The sequence below is a fragment of the Anguilla rostrata genome, chromosome 8, assembly GCF_018555375.3.
Source record: "Anguilla rostrata isolate EN2019 chromosome 8, ASM1855537v3, whole genome shotgun sequence".
Taxonomy (NCBI): Eukaryota; Metazoa; Chordata; class Actinopteri; order Anguilliformes; family Anguillidae; genus Anguilla; species Anguilla rostrata.
In genome coordinates this window covers 1,307,214-1,330,306 of record NC_057940.1, presented here as the reverse complement: position 1 = coordinate 1,330,306, position 23,093 = coordinate 1,307,214, and the positions used below count along the sequence as shown (strand labels likewise).

At 51.5% G+C, this 23,093-nt stretch overlaps 1 protein-coding gene across 3 annotated transcripts; it reads left to right on the top strand.

The window, feature by feature from the left end:
- The first annotated feature begins 25 nt into the window (after positions 1-25).
- LOC135260482 (protein FAM110B-like) lies at positions 26-22,443 on the top strand. Of its 3 annotated transcripts, none has more exons than XM_064345723.1 (3): positions 26-363; positions 19,077-19,226; positions 20,860-22,443. In XM_064345723.1, exon 3 carries the CDS (start codon positions 21,192-21,194, stop codon positions 22,377-22,379), a length of 1,188 nt encoding a protein of 395 aa, XP_064201793.1. In that variant the 5' UTR covers positions 26-363; positions 19,077-19,226; positions 20,860-21,191; the 3' UTR covers positions 22,380-22,443. The 3 variants fall into 3 exon arrangements, with proteins under 3 accessions (XP_064201793.1, XP_064201795.1, XP_064201794.1); XM_064345725.1 differs by lacking the exon at positions 26-363 and adding an exon at positions 433-562; XM_064345724.1 differs by lacking the exon at positions 26-363 and adding an exon at positions 11,805-13,077.
- The last annotated feature ends 650 nt before the right edge of the window (positions 22,444-23,093 follow it).

The window sequence follows — 23,093 nt, the reverse complement described above, 5'->3', positions numbered from 1 at the left end:
TTTGGACTGAAGGGAAATGCTATTTGAGAAGTAACGCACATATACATACATAAATCCAAAAGAATGACGCGGAAGGTTAGGCAATACAGTGTGCTCTAATTTGGAAGAAAAATCTACATGTACATTGAAGCTCTTTTGTGAGACGATACGGATTGGAATATTTTCGTTTTTAATGTACACCGCCCCCCACCCTCCCTCCCCTTCCCTTCGCGAGACGCAGGACTTCAGGGAAGCTGCAACAGTTCACCGTGTGGACTGAATCTGCCAGTGAGAGGTGGCTCGCGAGGTAACGGTTTAATAGGCTACGCGCCGGGCAACCGACGAATACCGCAGCATCTGCTTTGGCTGTGACTTCGAAGCAAGGTAAATGTTTTATTTTATTTTTTTCCCACATGCTTTTTAAAAATGCATTATTTTCCTCGCGTGGAGACTTGAAATCCGGCTGCGCTTTCATTCCAATGGCACCCTCCTTAGGGTCTTTGTTCCACGCTGCTAGACTAGTGCACAGCTGGCTGGCGAGCTGGCTCATGACTGCCAAAAATGTCAGTTGATTCATTCTAAGGTACGCGGTTTAAGCATGTTTCGTTGCTAAGTAAATGGCACGATGTGTATGTATATTGAGTTCAAAAGCACAGTCTGCAAGTTGAAGCTAGTTTGCTAAAGCTGGAACAATAGGTTACCGGATCCTTTCGGGTGACGATTGTTTTTTTTTCTTGCTCCTGGCTCGTCGCTCGGCTATCTACCGTACAGACGTCTCCTCTTTTGAGCAGAAGGAGCTCGTCAGCGTGTTACAGTGATCGCTTTGGTTTTGTATCGTAGTTTAATGAATGGAGCCTTAACACCCACATAAAGAAACGCTGCCAAACGAACACGAGTCTTCACACTTAGCTTACTAGCCAGTTATCTGGATTGGGCTGCGAAGAAGCCTACGTAGCGTGCTGACAGGTGACAAACTAGCCCGCAGATTAACTGGCAAGGGCAATTGTTTTCAGCAAAACCTATGAAAATGTGGTCATTTCTAAGTGCCACACAGAGTAACAGAATTCCGGCATGCCCGCGTTGTTGTCGCTGTGGCGTAACAGTCGGATGTCGGCTAGCTCGCGGCATTTTGGTTATGCCCCGGCTCGCATCCAAACCGACGTCGTCACCACGGACAGATGCCGCGGTCGTGCAGCCTGCATGTGGATCGATTAGGCAGTTACTATCAGCTCCTGGAATAATAGAGCGTGTATGGGGTGGGATGAAGTATATTTATCACTGGGCTGTATGGCACTGCAGTCGATTCCTCGCCGTCCGTGCGCAAAGCGAGACTGCGACCTTTCGGCTGCGTTGTACGGTTGGAATGTCTAATACGCCGCAGGCCTTTTGAACCTGCTAACCTAGCGCACCTGTCACGGACATTTACCGCGTCTCATACGCTGAAGAGGGCATACAGGTGGGGACGGCGTGGCTTTGATCCATCACTAGGTTGGATGGCGAACACAATATTTAATACAATATTCCGTTATTAGTCTTTGATGTTGGATGGCGATGCTTTAATGGAATGCAGATTTTTTTGTGCTGCTGCTGTTGATGTGCTCATGGTAGACAGGATTCTCTTCTAAATTTAAAGCACCTAGTAGACATATTGTCCACCAGGACAATCACCAGTTATGGTGTAGGCTTTCTAGAATTGGAACCTGTTGCACTTTTCTTCTGGGTTTGTCAGTGCTGTGGTGTGTGTTTCAGTGATTTACATCACCCCAGACTCTGAGAGATCTGCATGTGGGTGAGGCTGTTCTGACGCTGTGGGTGTAGATCACACTGCGTGTGACCGAGCTCACGCACAGATGCTATCCGAGCCGGCCCGCGGGTCCTTGGGGACCCGGGCCCGATCATGAAAACAGGCCCCGAAATCATAAATTATAAAAATGATAAATAAAATAAAAACACCGCACGGGGGCCGCTTCACCATGCCAGTGCTGCATGCAGTCGCCTGTACGGCCCGATGGAGCTAATGGCTGTGGGTGCTATGAGTCAGGTGAGAGTGCAGACACACGGACACACGGACACACACACACACACGGACACACAGATACACGGACACACGGACACAGACACGCAGACACAGAGTCGCTCGGACACACAGACACACACACAGATACACGGACACACACACACACACGGACACACAGACACACACACAGACACACGGACACACAGACACACAGACACATGGACATACAGACATACAGACACACAGACACACAGACGCTCGGACACACAGACACACGGACACACAGACACACGGACACCTGGACATACAGACACTCGGACACACAGACACACAGACACACGGACACATGGACATACAGACACACAGACACACAGACACACACACACACACACAGACACATGGATACACGGATACACAGACACACGGACACATGGACATACAGACACACTGCTAAATGCCTGTAATGTAATGTAATGTAATGGTGTAGATCAGCGGTACTGAAGTCTGGCCCCGGAGGGCAGTAGTACTGCGGGTCTTCTTCTCTACCTGGTAGTTAATTGATCAGTTAATCAGTTAATGCTGCTGATTGGCCGGTGGTTTAACTCACCTGGTGTCCCAGGTGTAAATCAGTCCTGATTAGAGGGGAAGAATGAAAACCAGCAGCACTACTGGCCGCCAGGTCCAGACTTGCGTATCCCTGGTGTAGATGTTGCGCTGTGATTGGAGGATGTGGCGTGTAGACTTCACCGCTCATCTAAGACTCGTTGGGTTTTGGAATGTCCCGCTAGTGAATGCGTTCAGAACCGTGCAGTACTCCGGTGGGCCCAACACAGCCTGTGCCGGTCGGTCCCACTCTGCCGGATGGCCTGTAGTGTAACGTGGCTCAGGGCCGGTAGCTGATGTTGGGTCACCTCCAGGTCTCAGGGTTTCTGGGAGCCGGGGAAGCAGAGAGTGTGGAATATGGGGCCATATCTGAGAATGTTTTACAGCCATTTTCCCCACCTGTGCCTTTGGGCAGGAGAGGATACTTCCATTCCCGGTGGGCTGCTGTGTGTGTGTGTGTGTGTGTGTGTGCATGTGCAGATGTCTCATTCCAGCCATTCCCCTGCCTCTAGCCCTGCATTCCTCCCCCCCCTTGGGCAGCGATGACGCCTTTTTCTCTCTGGAGATGCGTTAGTATTGTTCTGTGAGGTGTCAGACAGCGGTGAACTGGGCTGGGCCCTACCGCAGGGCCTCTACTGCAGGGCCTCTACTGCAGGGCCTCTACAGCAGGGACTCTACAGCAGGGCCTCTATCTCAGGGACTCTACCGCAGGGACTCTACAGCAGGGCCTCTATCTCAGGGACTCTACCGCAGGGACTCTACTGCAGGGCCTCTATCTCAGGGACTCTACTGCAGGGACTCTACCGCAGGGCCTCTACCTCAGGGACTCTACTGCAGGGACTCTACTGCAGGGCCTCTACCTCAGGGACTCTACTGCAGGGACTCTACCTCAGGGACTCTACTGCAGGGACTCTACCTCAGGGACTCTATCTCAGGGACTCTACTGCAGGGACTCTACTGCAGGGACTCTACAGCAGGGACTCTACAGCAGGGACTCTATCTCAGGGACTCTATCTCAGGGACTCTACTGCAGGGACTCTACTGCAGGGACTCTACAGCAGGGCCTCTATCTCAGGGACTCTACTGCAGGGACTCTACTGCAGGGCCTCTATCTCAGGGACTCTACAGCAGGGACTCTACTGCAGGGACTCTACTGCAGGGACTCTACCTCAGGGCCTCTACTGCAGCGACTCTACAGCAGGGACTCTATCTCAGGGACTCTACTGCAGGGACTCTACCGCAGGGACTCTACTGCAGGGACTCTACAGCAGGGACTCTACTGCAGGGACTCTACAGCAGGGACTCTACAGCAGGGACTCTACCGCAGGGACTCTATCTCAGGGACTCTACAGCAGGGACTCTACTGCAGGGACTCTACTGCAGGGCCTCTATCTCAGGGACTCTATCTCAGGGACTCTACAGCAGGGACTCTACTGCAGGGACTCTACTGCAGGGACTCTACAGCAGGGACTCTATCTCAGGGACTCTACTGCAGGGACTCTACCGCAGGGACTCTACTGCAGGGACTCTACCGCAGGGACTCTACTGCAGGGCCTCTATCTCAGGGACTCTACTGCAGGGACTCTACCGCAGGGACTCTACTGCAGGGACTCTACTGCAGGGACTCTACCTCAGGGACTCTACTGCAGGGACTCTACTGCAGGGCCTCTACCTCAGGGACTCTACTGCAGGGACTCTACCTCAGGGACTCTATCTCAGGGACTCTACTGCAGGGACTCTACTGCAGGGACTCTACAGCAGGGACTCTATCTCAGGGACTCTATCTCAGGGACTCTACTGCAGGGACTCTACAGCAGGGCCTCTATCTCAGGGACTCTACTGCAGGGACTCTACTGCAGGGCCTCTATCTCAGGGACTCTACAGCAGGGACTCTACTGCAGGGACTCTACTGCAGGGACTCTATCGCAGGGACTCTACCGCAGGGACTCTATCTCAGGGACTCTATCTCAGGGACTCTACCGCAGGACCTCTATCTCAGGGACTCTACTGCAGGGACTCTACTGCAGGGACTCTACTGCAGGGACTCTACAGCAGGGACTCTACTGCAGGGACTCTACAGCAGGGACTCTACAGCAGGGACTCTACCGCAGGGACTCTATCTCAGGGACTCTACAGCAGGGACTCTACCGCAGGGACTCTACTGCAGGGCCTCTATCTCAGGGACTCTATCTCAGGGACTCTACAGCAGGGACTCTACTGCAGGGACTCTACTGCAGGGACTCTACAGCAGGGACTCTATCTCAGGGACTCTACTGCAGGGACTCTACCGCAGGGACTCTACTGCAGGGACTCTACTGCAGGGACTCTACCGCAGGGACTCTATCTCAGGGACTCTACTGCAGGGACTCTACTGCAGGGACTCTACAGCAGGGACTCTACTGCAGGGACTCTACTGCAGGGACTCTATCTCAGGGACTCTACCTCAGGGACTCTACTGCAGGGACTCTACTGCAGGGACTCTACTGCAGGGACTCTACCGCAGGGACTCTACTGCAGGGACTCTACTGCAGGGCCTCTATCTCAGGGACTCTATCTCAGGGACTCTACCTCAGGGACTCTATCTCAGGGCCTCTATCTCAGGGACTCTACCGCAGGGACTCTACTGCAGGGACTCTACTGCAGGGACTCTACTGCAGGGACTCTATCTCAGGGACTCTACTGCAGGGACTCTATCTCAGGGATCGTAAGCAAGTTCCAGCTGTGGGGTCTGCCGATTGTCAGCGTGTCTCTGCTCCTAAGCGTTAAATTATTTACTGGGTAAAGAGTCCACACGCACACCCAAGGCCTAAATCTGCTTCTGAAAGGAAACTCCATGAACCTTCACAGGCTGATGACCGTACAGAGCTGGAGCTTGAGCTCCCTGCTCCGGCAGAACAGGTCGGGTTGTGGAGTGGAGTTTAGTCTCTGGAGGGATCCAGTGATGACAAAAACAGATCATTGAAAGTACAGTTTACAGGAAGTGCTGTGGAGGAGAGTGAAACTGACAGGAAGTGCTGTGGAGGAGAGTGAAACCGACAGGAAGCGGTGTGGAGGAGAGTGAAACTGACAGGAAGTGGTGTGGAGGAGAGTGAAACTAACAGGAAGTGGTCTGGAGGAGAGTGAAACTGACAGGAAGGGGTTTGGAGGAGAGTGAAACTGACAGGAAGTGGTCTGGAGTGGAGTGAAACTGACAGGAAGTGGTTTGGAGGGGAGTGAAATTGACGGGGGAGAGTGCAACTGACAGGAAGTGGTCTGGAGGAGAGTGCAACTGACAGGGAGTGGTCTGGAGGAGAGTGCAACTGACAGGAAGTGTTCTGGAGGAGAGTGGATCAGACAGTCTCTGCCAGAGATTCTTTGTATTTTTTAATAGTAAAACGTTATCGTGTTCAGAAAAAACTCTGTCTCTCACTGCAGACCTCTGCTGCGGTCGACTAGCTGTAATAATGATGTCTGCAAAGCAGAGGGGTTTGTGGTGGTGACACCGTGCTCATTGCAGCCATTGAAATGTTCTGCCGCTTCACGCAGGCCAGTGATGAGACGGGCCTCGTGTCCTTCTGGCGGATGTGCGGCGCTCTTCGAATTCCGTACAGTACCGGCGCACCCTGGCAGCCTTCCCAGGTCTGTTCACGGGGTCCTCGTATGCGATCGTTCCGTCTTTGAATAAACGAACAAACGTCGGCGGGCGGGGAACCCGCAATGGAAAAGACGGGTCGCCCGGAGACCGTGCTCGTGCAGTCGAACCCTGAGCACGGGAGGACATCACAGCGGCGTAGTTCTGCTGCCGAGTTAACTTCTACTTTACATCTGTGCGTTTAAAAAAAAAAAAATCAGAAAGTCCCCCAATACATTTCTCAAAAAGTCCCTTCATTGCTGCAGCTCAGGGGGAAATTCCAGCCATTTGGCAGCCCCTGAACCCAGGAGGTTTTCATGTCAGGGGTGAGATGATTCAGGACGGCTTTATCCCTCCTGTTTTAAGATACAAACTGAGCCTGTTAAATACACAGCTACGCTGTGATCCTATCACTGAAGTTACAGTCAAAAGGCCACTGTGCTTTGGACAGCTTCACTGCCAACATAAAATAAAAAAATCATTCGACCGTCTGGGCTCCTCATTCATGTTTATCGGTGAATATGAGAACCAAACGCCTGCTGCAGGGAGCTCCGGCTCTTTCTGTGTATGAAATGACTCATCAGAAGAAGAAAAAAAGGTTTGTTTACTCACACGTTTCAGTAATTAATTTCAGCGAATGATTTTTTATTATTTTTTTTAGAACATAGGGACATAAGGGTACAGGAAATGCAGGCCATTCAGCCCAATCTCTGTGACCGTGCATGTAGGTTTGGGATATCGATGTGGGTCATGCTCCTGCTGATGAGGCGTGTGGGACGTTTAGGCATTCCCACGTTAGATTCCACAGGCCCAGAAGACACTCATTTCCGTCTCCCCAACATTCCAATCTGGTGCATCTTCTGAGGCCTCATTTAGTGGGCGTGGCCTCAGTGCAACGCTGCGACTGTCCCGTACTGCGATACGGAGCCTTGAGTAAGCCGTCCCGTCACCGACCTGCTGTAGTCAGGGAGCAGAGAGAGACGAGAGGAACGCAGGAGCTGAGCATCTGATGTATCTGCAAAATCTGAGGAGGAACATCAAATCAGAAACAGTGCAGTTTCACAGCATGCTTAGATGTGCAGCCTCTCTCTCTCTCTCTCATTCTCTCTGTCCCTCACTCTCACTCTCTCTCTCTCTCTCACTCTCCTTCTCTCTGTCCGTTTGTTTTGAGTGCAGAACAGAGGTCTGCAAATGGCTCTGACAGGCCAGATTATTTTGGGAATTGGTCAGGATCGATACAGGGGGATTAAACGCTCGATACGCGGGGGAGCGAGTGAGTGCAGGAGGCGCCGTGGAAACGTGCTGCAGGAGGTGCCGTGGAAACGTGCTGCAGGAGGTGCCGTGGAAACGTGCTGCAGTGGAAACGTGCTGCAGGAGGTGCCGTGGAAACGTGCTGCAGGAGGTGCCGTGGAAACGTGCTGCAGGAGGTGCCGTGGAAACGTGCTGCAGGGGTGCCTGAACGTGCAGGAGGTGCGTGGAACGTGCTGCGAGTGGAAACGTGCTGCAGGAGTGCGTGGAAACGTGCTGCAGGAAGCCAGGAGGTGCTAACGTGCGAGTGCTGTGGAAACGTGCTGCAGGAGGTGCCTGGAAACGTGCTGCGGAGGTGACGCGCAGAAGTGCCGAGTGCGTGAAACTGCTGCTGCTGACGTGCAGGTGCCGTGGAAACGTGCTGCAGGAGGTGCCCTGGAAACCTGCTGTATTGTGTCCGCAGGGTAGCAGATGGCTGCTCTGAAAAAGTTCAATAGGAGCAGCTGTGGAGGTGGGCCAGACCCCCGCACCCCCGTAAGGCCTGAAAACAGCCCCCCCACACCCCTGTCCCCCCCGTAAGGACTGAAAACAGCCCCCCCACACCCCTGTTCCCCCCTTAAGGACTGCAGAAAACAGCCCCCCCAGATGCTGCTTTTCCCTCCAGTGATCGCCGCCTTGGCGCTAGAGCCGGGGGGTCAGAGCAGGGGGGTCAGAGCGGGGGGGTCAGATCAGCTGCAGTCCCACAGAGCCGCAGTGTCTGCGTGCTCATCGCGGTCCCCTCTCTGTACGCAGCCAGCGTAGGCCTGCGGAGAGGAACGGGTCAGGGTTAGGGTTAGGGTTAGAGGAACGGGTGCGTGCCCTCTAGGCCAGAGAGGGGGTTTAAACGAAGCCCTTTAGGCCCCAAACGCATCAAAAACCAGCCCGCGCCCCACCTGCCATGCCACTGCTCTAGAGACACTAATTACTGTTCCTGGTGTGGTGCTACGGGACTTACACTCACACACACACGCACACACACACACACACACACTCGCACTCTCACACTCACAGACTTACCGTTACATTAGCATGACGATGCATTACCGGCATTTAGCAGGTGCACCACGTCGGGTTTTTACATCCGTTTATACAGCTGGATTATACTGGAGTTACTCAAGGGTACAGCGGCAGTGTGCTACCTGGGATTTGAACCTGCAGCCCCTAGGTTACGGGCCCAGTCCAGCAGCCTCCGGCAGCATCTGTTCCTCGATGTCCTGCTGATTTCTGCTGTTAGCCTAATGAGTTAACCAGCCTCAATAACAGACGCGATCGGACGTTTTAGCAGAAAGCCTTGACACGCTCCGTACATGGCAGCTGAAGACTGCTCTCGTGGGCCCCATATGAAATATTTTGCTGATGTAATCTGTGTGCAAACTGGCATTAGCGTGTGGGGCTAATTAGCATATCAGCCAGGGTAACTGATGGAAATGAAAACCTAGTAACACATTAACTCCCCAGGAGAGTTCCCCCCGCTGCAGATCTAAGGTGTCAACCTGAAAACTGTAATACTGAAATTGATATGTGTTGGAGTGGATGGTCAGAGAATCCAGATCAGGGCTGCTCAACCCTTTTAGCTTCCACCCTCGCTAACTAGCTCAGCTCAGACCAGGTGAGTTACCTGTGTGATCATCCGCATGATTTAGTTAATCAAGCGCTGAGTGACAACATAAACCAGCTCATCCTGAGGCTCAGCGGGACCTGGGGCAGAGTGTCCCATTGGCTTGGCCTTTCTCACTGTCGCACACGCACACGCACACGCACACTCACACTCACACACATACACACATACACACATACACACGCACACGCACACACACACGCACACTCGCACTCTCACACACACACACGCACACTCACACTCACACACACTCGTACTCTCACACACACACACACACACACACACACACTCACACTCTCACACATACACACGCACACTCATACACACACACACACTCACACACATACACACACACATCACACCACACACACGCACACCACAAACACACTCAACACTCCACACAACACCACACACACACACCACTCACACCACACACACACACATCACACTCACAACACTCACACACACACACACACACACGCACACACACACACCACACACCCACCACACTCCCACACGCACACACTACACACACACACCATCACACCACCACTCACACTACACACACACTACACACCACACACACACACTCACACATACACACACTCACACGCACACACTCACACATACACCACACACCACACACACACTACACACACCCCAACACACACTACCACACATCACACACACACACACACACCACACACACACACACACACACTCACACACACACACACACATACACACACACACACACACACACACACACACTGGTTTTATCCGGAATACTGACGGCCATTTCAAGTAACTGTTGCCACGACAACCGCTTTCTTATTGATGTGGCACGAAATGATACTGAGTGAGATATTGAGCGGAATAGTCACATAGCTTACGGCTAGGAAGTGCGTGGTTTATTTATTTATTTTATTTATATGTTTGTTTATATAATTAAGATATTGTTCTTAAATGTAAAAAGTTGCTTTCTTGCTTCACACGTGCCTTCGAGTTGGCTTTACATTTCTACAGTTAAACTAAAACCGGTGCTTTGAAAAATAGATTGTTGTTCAGCTTTTTACTGTTTATCGAATAACGGTTATATTGGTATCTGAACGATAAACCGAGTGATAAACATTGCATCAGATTGATGATGTATTAAACAGCTTATTTTTATTTATTTGCTAAAATTCAAAACAAGGTAAGAACTAGCCTATGCATGTTTCTGCTGTTAGGTAACATAAAACATGTATAAATATATCTTACAGTTAAGGTATTGTCATTTTTTCGGGCTGTTCACCTGGTGGCTTGCCACAGGCATGCTCTGTGCTCTCTGATCACTGAGGAGGATGTGTCAGAAATGTCCACTATATGTCCGGTGTCAGTAGAACTCCCTCTCCTGCCCTCAGTCACACAGAACAAGTAAATCTTGTGGAAACTTTAAAAAGGCATCTCGTCTGTTTCCACATGCATGTACACCTTATTCATACATCATTTTTTAAGTAGTATGTGAAAAGTGTCTGGTCCTTGAAATTTAATGAGACTGGCCCCCAGAAAGCCTCGGAGAAGCCTATTTTACTGCGTAAAAAGCTTTCAGGATGCCATTAGCAGTCATCAATAAGGCACAGAGCCCAGCTAATATGCCAGCGTGCCAGCGCAGTGTAATGATTTGGGAAATGGGGCTGTGACCCAAAATGCAGCAGGTTAGCGTCTCAAAAGGGGCATTGGCGCCGTACGCTTGGGTAAGGTCTGTCTCCTCAGTCACAGGCTGCAGTGTCTGCTGGTTTAACTCCAGTCCTGGAGGGCCGCAGTGTCTGCTGGTTTAACTCCAGTCCTGGAGGGCCGCAGTGTCTGCAGGTTTAACTCCAGTCCTGGAGGGCCGCAGAGTCTGCAGGTTTAACTCCAGTCCTGGAGGGCCACAGCGCTTGCAGGTTTAACTCCAGTCCTGGAGGGCCGTAGTGTCTGCAGGTTTAACTCCAGTCCTGGAGGGCCACAGTGTCTGCAGGTTTAACTCCAGTCCTGGAGGGCCGCAGTGTCTGCAGGTTTAACTCCAGTCCTGAGGGCAGTGTCTGTGGTTACTCAGTCCTGAGGCTGCAGTGTCTGCAGGTTTAACTCCAGTCCTGGAGGGCCGCAGTGTCTGCTGGTTTAACTCCAGTCCTGGAGGGCCGCAGTGTCTGCAGGTTTAACTCCAGTCCTGGAGGGGGCGCTGTGTCTGCAAGTTTAACTCCAGTCCTGGAGGGCTGCAGTAGCTGTTGGTTGTTTTTGTGGTTTCAATCAGCAGCCAATGTAGGCCTTGGAAAGCAGGTGTCTGGGTGACGTACATATTAAGCACTTCAGCACTAATCTACACATATACACTCAAACTCACCTCTGAAGGATAACCTTACCTTTGGCCTGGGGGGGCCCATGACAGCAGGGAGCTGCAGCTGCTTTTCTTAATTAATTTAAGTGTGTGTGTGGGTGTGAATGAAGTGTGTGTGTGTGTGGGGGGGGGGGGGGGGGTGTAATTGACCTCAGTGAGCTCATGAACTGTGCCTTTTTGGGGGGGGGGGGGGGGGGGATTAAAGGGACTGAATCCTGGGCCCTGGGAGATAGTGGGTGCTGCTGCAGGAAGCTGGGGTGATTCAGGCAGATCGGAGATTGGGTTCCTCTGTTAACCCTAATGTGGAATTCAGAGTTTAGCATTTAGCCAATAGGATGGCCCCTGGGGTGTGATGCCGTATGGTGTGAGCACGCTGTATGGCTGGCTGGAGCCATACTGCTCAACCGTCTGGATTATGATGTCACAGAAAAAAAGAACCCCATAGATTAGGTTGCAGGTTCAAATCCAAAGCTGTTGCACTATTCAGAGTAAGTAGGCTACCTGTTGAACATGTACATTTGAAAATCTCTCAGTTGCAGCAAAACTGCCCTGAAATGTAACAACGGGTGCGATAAAGACTTTGTTTCTCTGTAAACTATCCGTCTCATGTTTCTTTTGCCCGGTGGCCTTCAACACAAATGGAAATTCACCCAGGTTAGCTGCGTTAGCCGACTACTCAGCAAGTTTTATTTAACGAACAGTGATTGGCTGCACTCGTTTGTTTTATCTGATTCAGAACTGGGCGCGTCCGATCTTCCAGCCACGGTAAACGAGGCTCAGGGGTCGCGTACCGTTAACGGTTTGTTTCGTGTAATCCGATGAAACGGGATTTGAGATTAATTTACACGGAAATGATCAGAAAGGAATTAAATGTCGCTGCAGGTCCTGAAAGTTAAACGTCAGAGAGCGCACAGTGCACCAGACGCGTTTTAATCTGATACTCTGATTTAACCATTCTACCCGGCACCAAGTTCTCCAAGTTCTTACATTTCTGCAGTTTATTTTACTGTCAGTGTCCACAACAAATAAAATAAAAAAGAGAAAAATATAGTTTCTATTATGGTGAGTTAAGGGTAAGAAGCTGAAGTGTTTATAATAGCTGGCGATCTCCTTACGTTCCGGTCATTAGCCAGATTTATTCAGTGCAGCGATGCGGTGGAGCTAATCTTCTGTTTAAACCAGAGACAGCCACGGGCTCACAGACCGTCCGTCTCTCTGAAAAAAAACCACGGAGGCGATGATTTAAAGTTAACCTCTCACTGTGCGCGCGGCTTCTTGGAAAAGCGCAAAAAAAGTTACAGAACATTATCGTTATCGGTGAAAGTGGGGAAAGTTCTGCAGGCGGTGAGACGTCAGACGGCGATTTAAAGCAGACGCTCAAACGGGATTAGTGTAACGGCGGATGACAGTCGGGCGATCATCCGGCTGTCTGCACGGCGCGTGGAGCGACCGGGGGCATTACGGGGGCAGGTCTGGTCTTTTCACACTTCCCCGTTTCTCCGTGAGATGAAGGACTCGGAAAATGTGCACGGTGATCGTCTGCTTTCTTCTGCGGCACGCCTGGAAGTGCGTGGTCAAAGTGGGGACCTCGTGTGACGGCAAAGGCCGTGAGTGGGTTTTATTTTTCTTTTCTTTTTTTAACGCCGCATCAAGCAATTAGACAGACAAGATTTCAGAAGGACTAATTAGCCTTATACCGTAAGCTACCTGGACAAGCAGTTCAGTGCTTGAACTCTGAGTGACTTGTAAACGTACCTATTGGCAATGTGTTCTAATTTGCACAAAAATGATTTGTGTGTATAAATTATGATTCACTTTTTTATGTGCCGCCATTTTGAATAAGACTAAACATTTCCTTGTGGCTGTTGTCTGTGTGGTACAGCCTTAGGGCATGTTTTTCAGTAAAGTGATTTGATTGATTGATTGATTGACTGATTGATTGATTGATTGATTGGCTAATTGGCTGATGGAGTAAACTTTACTCTCAGGCCCCTCTCTTTTACGTTCCCTGGGAAACCCTCGCTGGCGGGGCCACTGTTGCCATGGCTGCGGTCGTCCCCGCCCAGTTGGGCTACTTTGAGGATGAACCCGCTGGTACAAAATCAAAGCCGTCTCCATGGCTACGTTTAAAATACACTGCGGGTGTGATGTGTTAGTCTGCGGTGCTTCATCTGACCTGGAAACTTTGGGTGGGGGGGGGGGCATTCAGAGAGGAAACAGACAGACACAGGAAGGAGATGTGCCGAATGTGTTTCATTTATGAAAAGCATTTCAGACACTTGTAGTGTTGGCACCAGAAAGCTAGAGAAGTAGTCATGCAACTCCCTCTCTCTCTCTCTCTCTCTCTCTCTCTCTCTCTCCCTTTCTCGCTCTCTGTCTGTCTACTACTCCCTCTCTCTCCCTCTCTCCTTCTCTCCTTCTGTCTCTGGTAAGGAGTCAGGTTGTGTCCCTTGGCGATGGGACTGGCTTTAATTTCTCCGGCTGATGGAGAAGTTTGAAGGAGTGCTGGGTGATACTTTTCAGTGTTCTCATGGGATCCACCTGTTTGTATCATTTACTGGATTTGATGTATGCACCATAATGCAGTTATACTGTACAACTTCAATTGGTAAAGAATTAAAATTCTTAAAATTGGTGCATTTTTGGTCACTTTTTAAGGTATGACCCTCCGCACTTACTGTGCGCTCCATAATGTTTGGGACAAAGGCTTTGTTTCTTGCTTTGCCTCTGTACGTCATACTGTACCTCTTGGTTTCACCATGTAGAAATTACAGTACTGGTGTTTTCTATTGCTTCCTGAGTGCTGGTCTGGTATACGAGAGCTTTCAGTATCTAGTTTTGGTTCAAGGCTTTGGAGTCTGTTATTGGTGTTTGTCAACACGAGGACGAGAGTTATAGCAATGAAAGACAAGGAGGCCATTGTGAGACTGATACAGTCAGGGATGTAAGTCAATCCTTATGCTTATGAAAACCTACAGGATGGTGGAGCTCCAGGAACTGGGTCAGTAACCACTGCTGTATATTAAGTGAAAATGCTGCAAAGTATCCCAGTCATAATCCTCTGAACCTCTTTTATTTAAAATTTTAAAAACTTGTTCCCCTCACAAAAACTTTACCCCCTTCTTTTGATTTGAGATCAGTGACATGATCAGTGTTACTGAAGTGCATTCCTCTCTCTGTATTCCTGCGCACAGTTAGGTAAGCGTCATTATAAAAAGGTGTGAGACTGGAGAGAAATAAAAGTGTAAACCCACCCTAAAATAGTGCAGGAGTCTGACAGCCATGTTGTTTTGGGAGAGGCCCCAGCAGGCTGCAGCAGCAGCTGGCGTAGAAATGTCATTATTGTCTCAAAACAAGCTGCTCCAAACAATCTGCACCCCACTTCTGGGCCTGTCTCCATCTATCAAGCTGTGACAGGAAGTCATCTGTCCCTTTAGCCATGTGACACACCACATGACCCACCGACCCTGGGGCTGCAGTGTAGTCAGACAGTTAAACAGGTTTGTTTTTATATATCGTCCTTCACACCAAGCTATCCCAGAATGCCGAGCAGTTTTAAACATGATTAGCAAAAACACCAAAGCAGGAGACATTTCAGTGAAGCGCATTTTCATAAATCAGATTTCATGAATCGCAATAAAAGAGAAATGTCTTCAGTTGGTTTTTAATGGTGTGCATTGTTTCAGCACATTGTTTCTTTCATGGCTGGAAGGAGAATCCTGCAGTCGTGTGTTCAGCATCGTGGCTGTGTAATATCACGGTTGGGGAACTGGACACTAAGGGGTTTGCAGGTTTGATTCACTGGCCGTGCACTGCCTCAGTGTCTGTGAGAAATTTACTGCTCAACTGGAACTTCAGTAAAATATCAGTTATAAATTATACAAATGTAGCCTATCGCAGTGGATGAACACGCATGTTATGCAAATAAGTGTAATGGAAATATAGCACACACGCATGGACACACACACACACACACACACACACACACACACACAGCTTCAGGGACGATTTCCCACAATTCCCCTTTTGTTGATATTGGATATTTACTGTCGGGTTTGTTTTTCCTCACCCTTCAAAATTGCAGGGGCTCTTGGATGTAAAATATGAAAATGACTCATCATATTACTAATAAAATATCTGCTGTTGCTTATCACCCGGCTGGCTGTGCAATCTCACGTGTCTCTGCGGTGGTAAGGCTAGTGGACACACTCTGGCCCTGTTCAGACCTGGAATTAAAATGCGTCTTGGGTGATCCGATCACAAGTGGACAGCTCTAACTGTGAACGCACCCAGGATGCGTTCGCATAGGACGCATAGAGATCCGATCACTCAGACCACATTCGGAGGTGGTCTGGGTCGCATGTGGCCCCATTCTTTTAGCAGTGTGTACATGAGTGCGCCCTGGGCCACACTGAAGGACCGCCTAGTCAACTGATGTCCTCTGCGTCAGCGGAAGTACGTTCTCATTCGCACGCCAGCGGCGTCATATTAAAGTGCAAAACAACAAGAAGAAGATACAACAACAGGCAAAATGGATTCTCGTGGATGGAGTACACACGAGACACGCTGTCCGATTTCCATTTGGGCCGAAGAGTCAGTACAACGGAAACTGTGTTTATTTTCATATTGAGCGGGGACGTGAGATCCGATCACAAGTGGTCGCTGGAGACGCAGGTGGAGACGCATCCTGATGCCAGGTGTGAACTGACACCCGCCTCGACTGAATCTAGACACAATCGGGATGTATCTGGATAGAAAGCGCAGGTCTGCATAGGGCCTCTGGCAGGGGTGCGGTGTTATCTGTGTCCTCTAGCGTGACTGGAGGAGAGAGCCGCACAGCACCGTGGGAGGCAGTGCAGAGAAAGCACAGGGAGCTCAGCCAGTATGTGACGGGTGCACACGGCAGGCAAACTGTGTTTTTTGGGGTGTGAGGGGTACAGCCTCATGGTTTTTGGGGGTGTGAGGCGTATAGCAGTGTGGTTTTTGGGGTGTGTGAGGGGTACAGCAGTGTGGTTTTTGGGGTGTGTGAGGGGTACAGCAGTGTGGTTTTTGGGGTGTGTGAGGGGTACAGCAGTGTGGTTTTTGGGGTGAACCGCATCAGAGGGCCAGGGGCATGTGTGTACCCTGCCGTTCTCTTCGCTGTGGCACAATGGTTTCTGATCTGGCCCCTGGCCCTCTGATTCAAGGGGTCAGCTCCTGGCTATCTGCAGAAGATGATCAGACCCTACAAGCCGGCCAGATCGCTCCGATCGGCTACTACAGGGCGGCTGATTCCTCCCCCTACACGAGCAGCAACAAGGTCTCGACTCTTTGCAGTTCTGGCCCCACGATGGTGGAACGATCTTCCAGTGGAGGTCAGAACAGCAGAGTGTCTGAGCACCTTCAAACGGAAACTCAAGACGCACCTCTTCTCTGTGTACCTCTCTCCTCTTCCCTAAACCCCCTCCCATAACTATAAAAAAAAAAAAAAAAAAAAAAATTTGTTCAGACTATCTTGTTTCTCCTTATTGTATGCATCATAGTAAAGGCTTTTTATCTACATGTTGTTCAATGGACTTAAGCGGACTTGATCCTGAGTTTGGTTACTCTGTTGTAAGTCGCTCTGGATAAGAGCGTCAGCTAAATACCTATAATGTATAATGTAATAATGTAATGATCTCAGTCGTGCGTTTAAAGGCATTGTTAACGAGCTCTGTTCCAGCTTCTGAGAGATCTTTAAATGCTGCTCTTAGAAATCCCCGTAAATCTGTGTGATCTAGCCGACGTGCTGGTGAGAAAAAAAAGGGAGTTCCGTTAAATAAAAGTTGTTTTCCCTGTAGGGACTGCGTGATTAGCTTCCTCAGTCCGCTGTCAGGGCATAGCCTCTCCGGCCGCTGAACGTTTTATTGAATAAAGTCATTCGCTCAATCAGTGGCTCTGTCATTAAAAATGGCTTCTGGCACTTGGAGGTAGAGACAGGGGTAGTAAATTGCTGAAATGTGAAGTATATTGGACTTTTAATGGTTTAAATAATAAATGTGACGTTTTTAATGAATGATCTAGCCCATGTACAGCTTCCATAGCTTTTGTTATTGCCGGTTGCACGCAGGTTTTGGCTTTTGGTCTGTTATTTATGTGACTGCGTTACGATGTTAATGCTTCTGCAGCTCCTGTTTTTGATCGGTTACAGACACCCCGAACCTGTGCCAGATGTCTGTTCATTGATCTGTGGCGGCTGGCGATGCTGTTTATGTTCCTGTTGCTAATTATTAAATTATGACCCGTCATTGCCTGGTGTAGTCCACAGAATGTTGTGTTATTTAAACCTTGTGTATTACTCCGTGACGTTAATTGCTGAATGAATTGATAATTAATTAATTGAGTACGCCTGCTCCAGTGTCACCTGTTTCTGTTCCATCCCCACATATTCCAGTGCACACACACATTAATGAATTATTGGCAGGTGTACAGTCAGACGGGCAGTCTGGGCTGAAACGTGGGAGGGGTAAAAAGGGTTTCTGCGATGGCGGACGTTTCTGTGCCTCGCGGGCGGACTCCCGCGTGCTCATTTCCTGCGCTCCGTGCGGAGAGGGGACGGAGGACAGGAAGCTAGGGCTCGGAGGAGATGAAGCAGTCAGACACCGCTCGGCTCACAGCCCGTCTGAGCGCGCTCAGTTCTGAGGCAGGCTGAGGGGGCGGGGCCTCCTGCTGCAGAGGGGGAGGAGCTCCGCTGTTGCCGTGCAAGGCAGACTTCGGAGGCTGTGGTTGGCTGGAGACTTGCGGTGTCACCTTGGGAAGGTGGGGGGGGGGGTAGATCACGCTGCGAGAGACGAGGTTAATCTGCCTGAACGCCTCGACGGCACGTCTGACAGCCACAGCGCCAACACCATGGATCTGTGTGTGTGTGTGTGTGTGTGTGTGTGTGTGTGTGTGTGTGTGTGTACCTTTTCTCTCCTGATTGTGTGTGTGTGTGTGTGTGTGTGTGTGTGTGTACCTTTTCTTACCTGATTGTGTGTGTGTGTGTGTGTGTGTGTGTGTGTGTGTGTGTGTGTATACCTTTTCTTACCTGATTGTGTGTGTGTGTGTGTGTGTGTGTGTACCTTTTCTCACCTGGTGTGTGGTGTTGTGTGTGTTGTGTGTTACCTTTTCCCTGTGTGTGTGTGTGTGTGTGTGTATACCTTTTCTCACCTGATGTGTGTGTGTGTGTGTGTGTATACCTTTTCTCACCTGATTGTGTGTGTGTGTGTGTGTGTGTGTACCTTTTCTCTCCTGATTGTGTGTGTGTGTGTGTGTGTGTGTGTACCTTTTCTCTCCTGATTGTGTGTGTGTGTGTGTGTGTGTGTACCTTTTCTCTCCTGATTGTGTGTGTGTGTGTGTGTGTGTCTTTGCTCCCTGATTGGCTGTGTGTGTGTGTACTTCTGATTGTGTGTGTGTGTGTCCGTGTGTGGTGTGGTAACCTTTCCCCTGATTGTGTGTGTGGTGGTGTGTGTGGTGTACCTTTCCTCGCTGGATGTGTGGTTGTGTGTTTTGTCTACCTTCCTACCTGACTGTGTGTGTGTTTGGTGTATGTACACTTTCTACTCCTGTATTGTGGTGTGAACTGATGCTGTGTGTGTGTGTGTTGCAGGAATCACACCCACTGGCTGTGCTGAGCAGCAGGAGGTGAAGCAGCCGGATCAGACCGGTGCGGAACCTTCCAGCACCTGAGCCGTACGGCGGCGGCTGGAGCGGCTAGCCTCTCTCCGTGCGGCGTGTAGCACTGCATCCCGCTGTCCCTGTGAGTCTCTGCCCTCCTCAAACACCTACTGACCACGGCCCGCTCGCTTCTGAGAGCTACTGACACACTCTACAGTCCTGTCACTTCTGAGTGATACTGACATGCTCTACAGTCCTGTCACTTCTGAGAGATACTGACACACTCTACAGTCCTGTCACTTCTGAGAGATACTGACACACTCTACAGTCCTGTTACGTCTGAGAGCTACTGACACACTCTACAGTCCTGTCACTTCTGAGAGATACTGACACGTCTGAGAGATACTGACACACTCTACAGTCCTGTCACTTCTGAGAGATACTGACACACTCTACAGTCCTGTCACTTCTGAGAGATACTGACACACTCTACAGTCCTGTCACTTCTGAGAGATACTGACACACTCTACAGTCCTGTCACGTCTGAGAGCTACTGCCACGTCTGAGAGCTACTAACAAACTCTACAGTCCTGTCACTTCTGAGAGCTACTGACACGTCTGAGAGCTACTGACACACTCCATGGATCCAGGGAGCCCGGCCCAGCGCTCTGGCGTTGAGCACACGGCCCCCCTTTGGGTGATAGAGATGTGAAGTTCTGCCTCTCAGGTCCTGCAGCTGCTATTTCTGTAGCCTCTGTCATTTGTAGTCGGGCAAAAGCAGAAGGAAAATATTTCATAAGGAAGATCACAGAATTATGGGCGTGCATCTCTTCTACAGGGGGGCTGTCTTGTACAAAGACAGCCGTATCACACGCATACAGAATGCACACCCATGCACATAAGCACACAAACCGTCAGCTCTACAAAACATGATCACAAATGCTCTGGAAACAGATTGTTTTAGCTTCTCAGTCAGGGCGGATACCGTGTCTCCCAGGTTTAAGCCATTAGCTCCGCCCCCTCAAGGCTTGCACTGGGCTTTATTTATGCAGAATCAGTGAAATGAGTAAGCGTTTAGGACGGCCTATCACAGCGCTGAGCCGTCCAAGGCAGTGTAAGAGTCACATGGTTCAAATATGAGAGCAGGAGAGAGGAGATCTGCCTAGCTTTGCTGTATCATTTTCCACAGATTGTATCCTTGACAGTGTGAGGTCACAAATATGTGATTAGAATGTTCGTTACTGAACATTCTAATGCTGATGATGTCACAATCACTGCTGGGGATTGAGAGCAGTGGAGTTCCAGAACACTGAAAAAAAAAAAAAAAAAAACATTCCAAAAAACCTGCTCTTCAAAGGGTTAATATGCAGTAATAATAAAAGATTCAGCCGAAAACGGTCACGTTGCACGTGTTTTGACTGCAGCAGTGAGGTTCAGAAATTGAATTCCACTTGATTCAGAAAGGCTGTACCTACGTTATGAGATTTTAATCTAGTTTACAGGACAGGAAACCGTTCTTCTTTGTCCACAGTTTGCTGTGGTCAGGTGGAGGGGTTTGAATTACTGTGCAATTGAAAGCGCATTGTGAAGCCTGGTAATTACATTCCCTGTTCCAGACAGGTGATGCAAGATCCTGTCTGTCCTGCTATTGGTGGCAAATCGGAGCAACAGCCAATCATTACTCCCCTCCACCTCCACCTCTGTTTTTCCTCGCTGTTGCTGCAGTTGTGATGTCACCTGAACCCTAACATCTGATTGGTCGCTCTGTGTTTCAGATCTCCTGTGACTCTGAGCAGAACAGAGCCTTTCCTCTCCCACAGCTGACGGAGACTTCCAGCAGCGGGCTCGACGGAGGGCCCCTATGTGCGTGCGTGTGAGAGCAGCGCCCCCTGCTGTTCCCCCCGAGGCGTGACACTGCGGGCGAGAGAGCGAGCTCCGGTTCCTCAGCCTGGGAGACCATGGCTGTCTGACAGGGAGGGAGGAGGGGGAGCGAGGGAACCTCAGCCGTCCAATCACCTGGCTTAGATGCACATGTATCTGGGCGCTTCTCCGGGGAGAGCCAATCGAGTCCAAGACGGCGGCCAGCGGGGAGGACAGGCATCCCAGCATGCCCGGGGAGGCGCTGCAGGCAGATAGCAAGGCGGTGGCCGGGTCCTCCGGCGGGGGGGGGGCTCCCTCCGCCGTCCCGCTGCGGATCCTCAACAAGGGGCCCGAGTACTTCCGGCGGCAGGCAGACGCCAACCCCAAACGGCTGAGCGCGGTGGAGCGGCTGGAGGCCGACAAGGCCAAGTACGTCAAGAGCCAGGAGGTGATCAACGCCCGCCAGGAGCCCATCAAACCGCCGGCCACCTCCTCGTCCCCCGGCCCCGCCCCCGGCCCCGCCCCCAGCCCCGCCCACCTGCAGGCCCGCGGGCCCCGCAGGGCCGGGAGCAGCCCCGCCCTCAAGGCCTCCAACAACAACGCCGGCAAGGCGGACAGCTGTCGCCCCGGCAACCTCAACCTGGAGCTGCTGAAGAACCTGCTGAACGGCGGGGAGGCGTTGCCGCGGGCGACGGGGCGGAAGCGGAGCTCACGCAGCTGGGCGCCGCAGCGTTCCGAGCCCACCGAGCTGAACCGCCGCTCCTTCGCCGAGTCGCTGCGCGTCTTCCCCTCCCACGGCCACGCCCACGCGCAGGGCGCCAACCTCAACCTGGAGCGCGCCGGCCACGCCCGCTCCCGCGACCCCTGGCTGCACGTGTCCCACAGCTCCTCCGACATCCGCCGCATCTGCCGCCGGGCCGCGCCCGCCGGAGGCTCCGCCCCCTCCCTGCCGCCTGAGCCCTACGCCCCGCCCCCCGGCCACCAGGGCCTGGCGCCCGAGGGCGGGGCCGGCGAGGTGGGGGGCGGGGCCGGGGGCGGGCCGAAGAGGCCGTCGCTGCGGCGCTCCAAGTCGGACCTGAGCGAGCGGCACGCGCGGGCGGAGGCGGATCTGGAGCGCTTCTTCAACCAGTGCGGCCTGGAGCCCGAGGAGCTGGAGCGGCTGGGCCTGCAGGGCCTGGCCGGGTCCGACATCGTCTCCCTCAACCTCCACAGCGCCAGCACCGCCGGCTCCGAGCCCGGGGGCCGCGGGTCCCGCCGCAGCGACGAGGAGGACGACGACGAGGAGGACGAGGAGGAGGAGGACCTGATGGACGAGGAGGACGAGGAAGACCGGGTTCCGTACGGAATCTCAGCCGTGGAGCGGAACGCCCGGGTCATCAAGTGGCTCTACAGCATCCGACAAAACCGCGAATCGCAGCGAGTCTCTCACGTCTGAGAGAGAGGGAGAGAGGGAGAGAGGGAGAGAGAGGGGGAGAGAGGGGGAGAGAGAGAGAGAGAGAGAGAGAAGAGAGAGGAGAGGAAGGGAGGGAGGGAGAAGAGAGAGAGGGAGGGAGAGAGAGGGGGAGAGAGAGAGAGAGGGAGGGAGAGGGAGGGAGAGGGAGGGAGAGAGAGAGAGAGAGAGGGAGGAGAAAGGGATGAGAGAGAGAGGAGAGAGAGAAGGAGAGAGAGAGGGATGCAGAAGAGAGAGAGGAGAGAGAGAGAGGGAGGGAGAAGAGAGAGAGAGAGAAGGATGGAGAGGGAGAGGAGAGAGAGGAGAGGGAGGAGAGGGAGAGGAGAGAAGAGGAGAGAGGAGAGTGAGGGCAGAGGCTGTAGCTTTTTGGACTGATCTCTTGAAGCTCCACCCACCTCCCCGCCCACCAAACTCTGGCCCCTCCTCCACATTTAAAGAGCCAGAAGCAAGTAAAACAGCCAGACTGCACCCCCCACAGTCTCTGAATACACCAAACTGTTCAGACCAACCAGCCAATCAGACACTATGCTTCATATCGGCCGGCCAATCGGACACTACGCTTCATACTGGCCAGCCAATCAGACACTACGCTTCATACCGGCCAGCCAATCAGGCACTACGAATTCAGCAGTGAAAAATCATTTGGTGCAGCTCTGCTTAGTGGATGTATGTTAGTGTGAACATTCTGTGTGTGTCTTT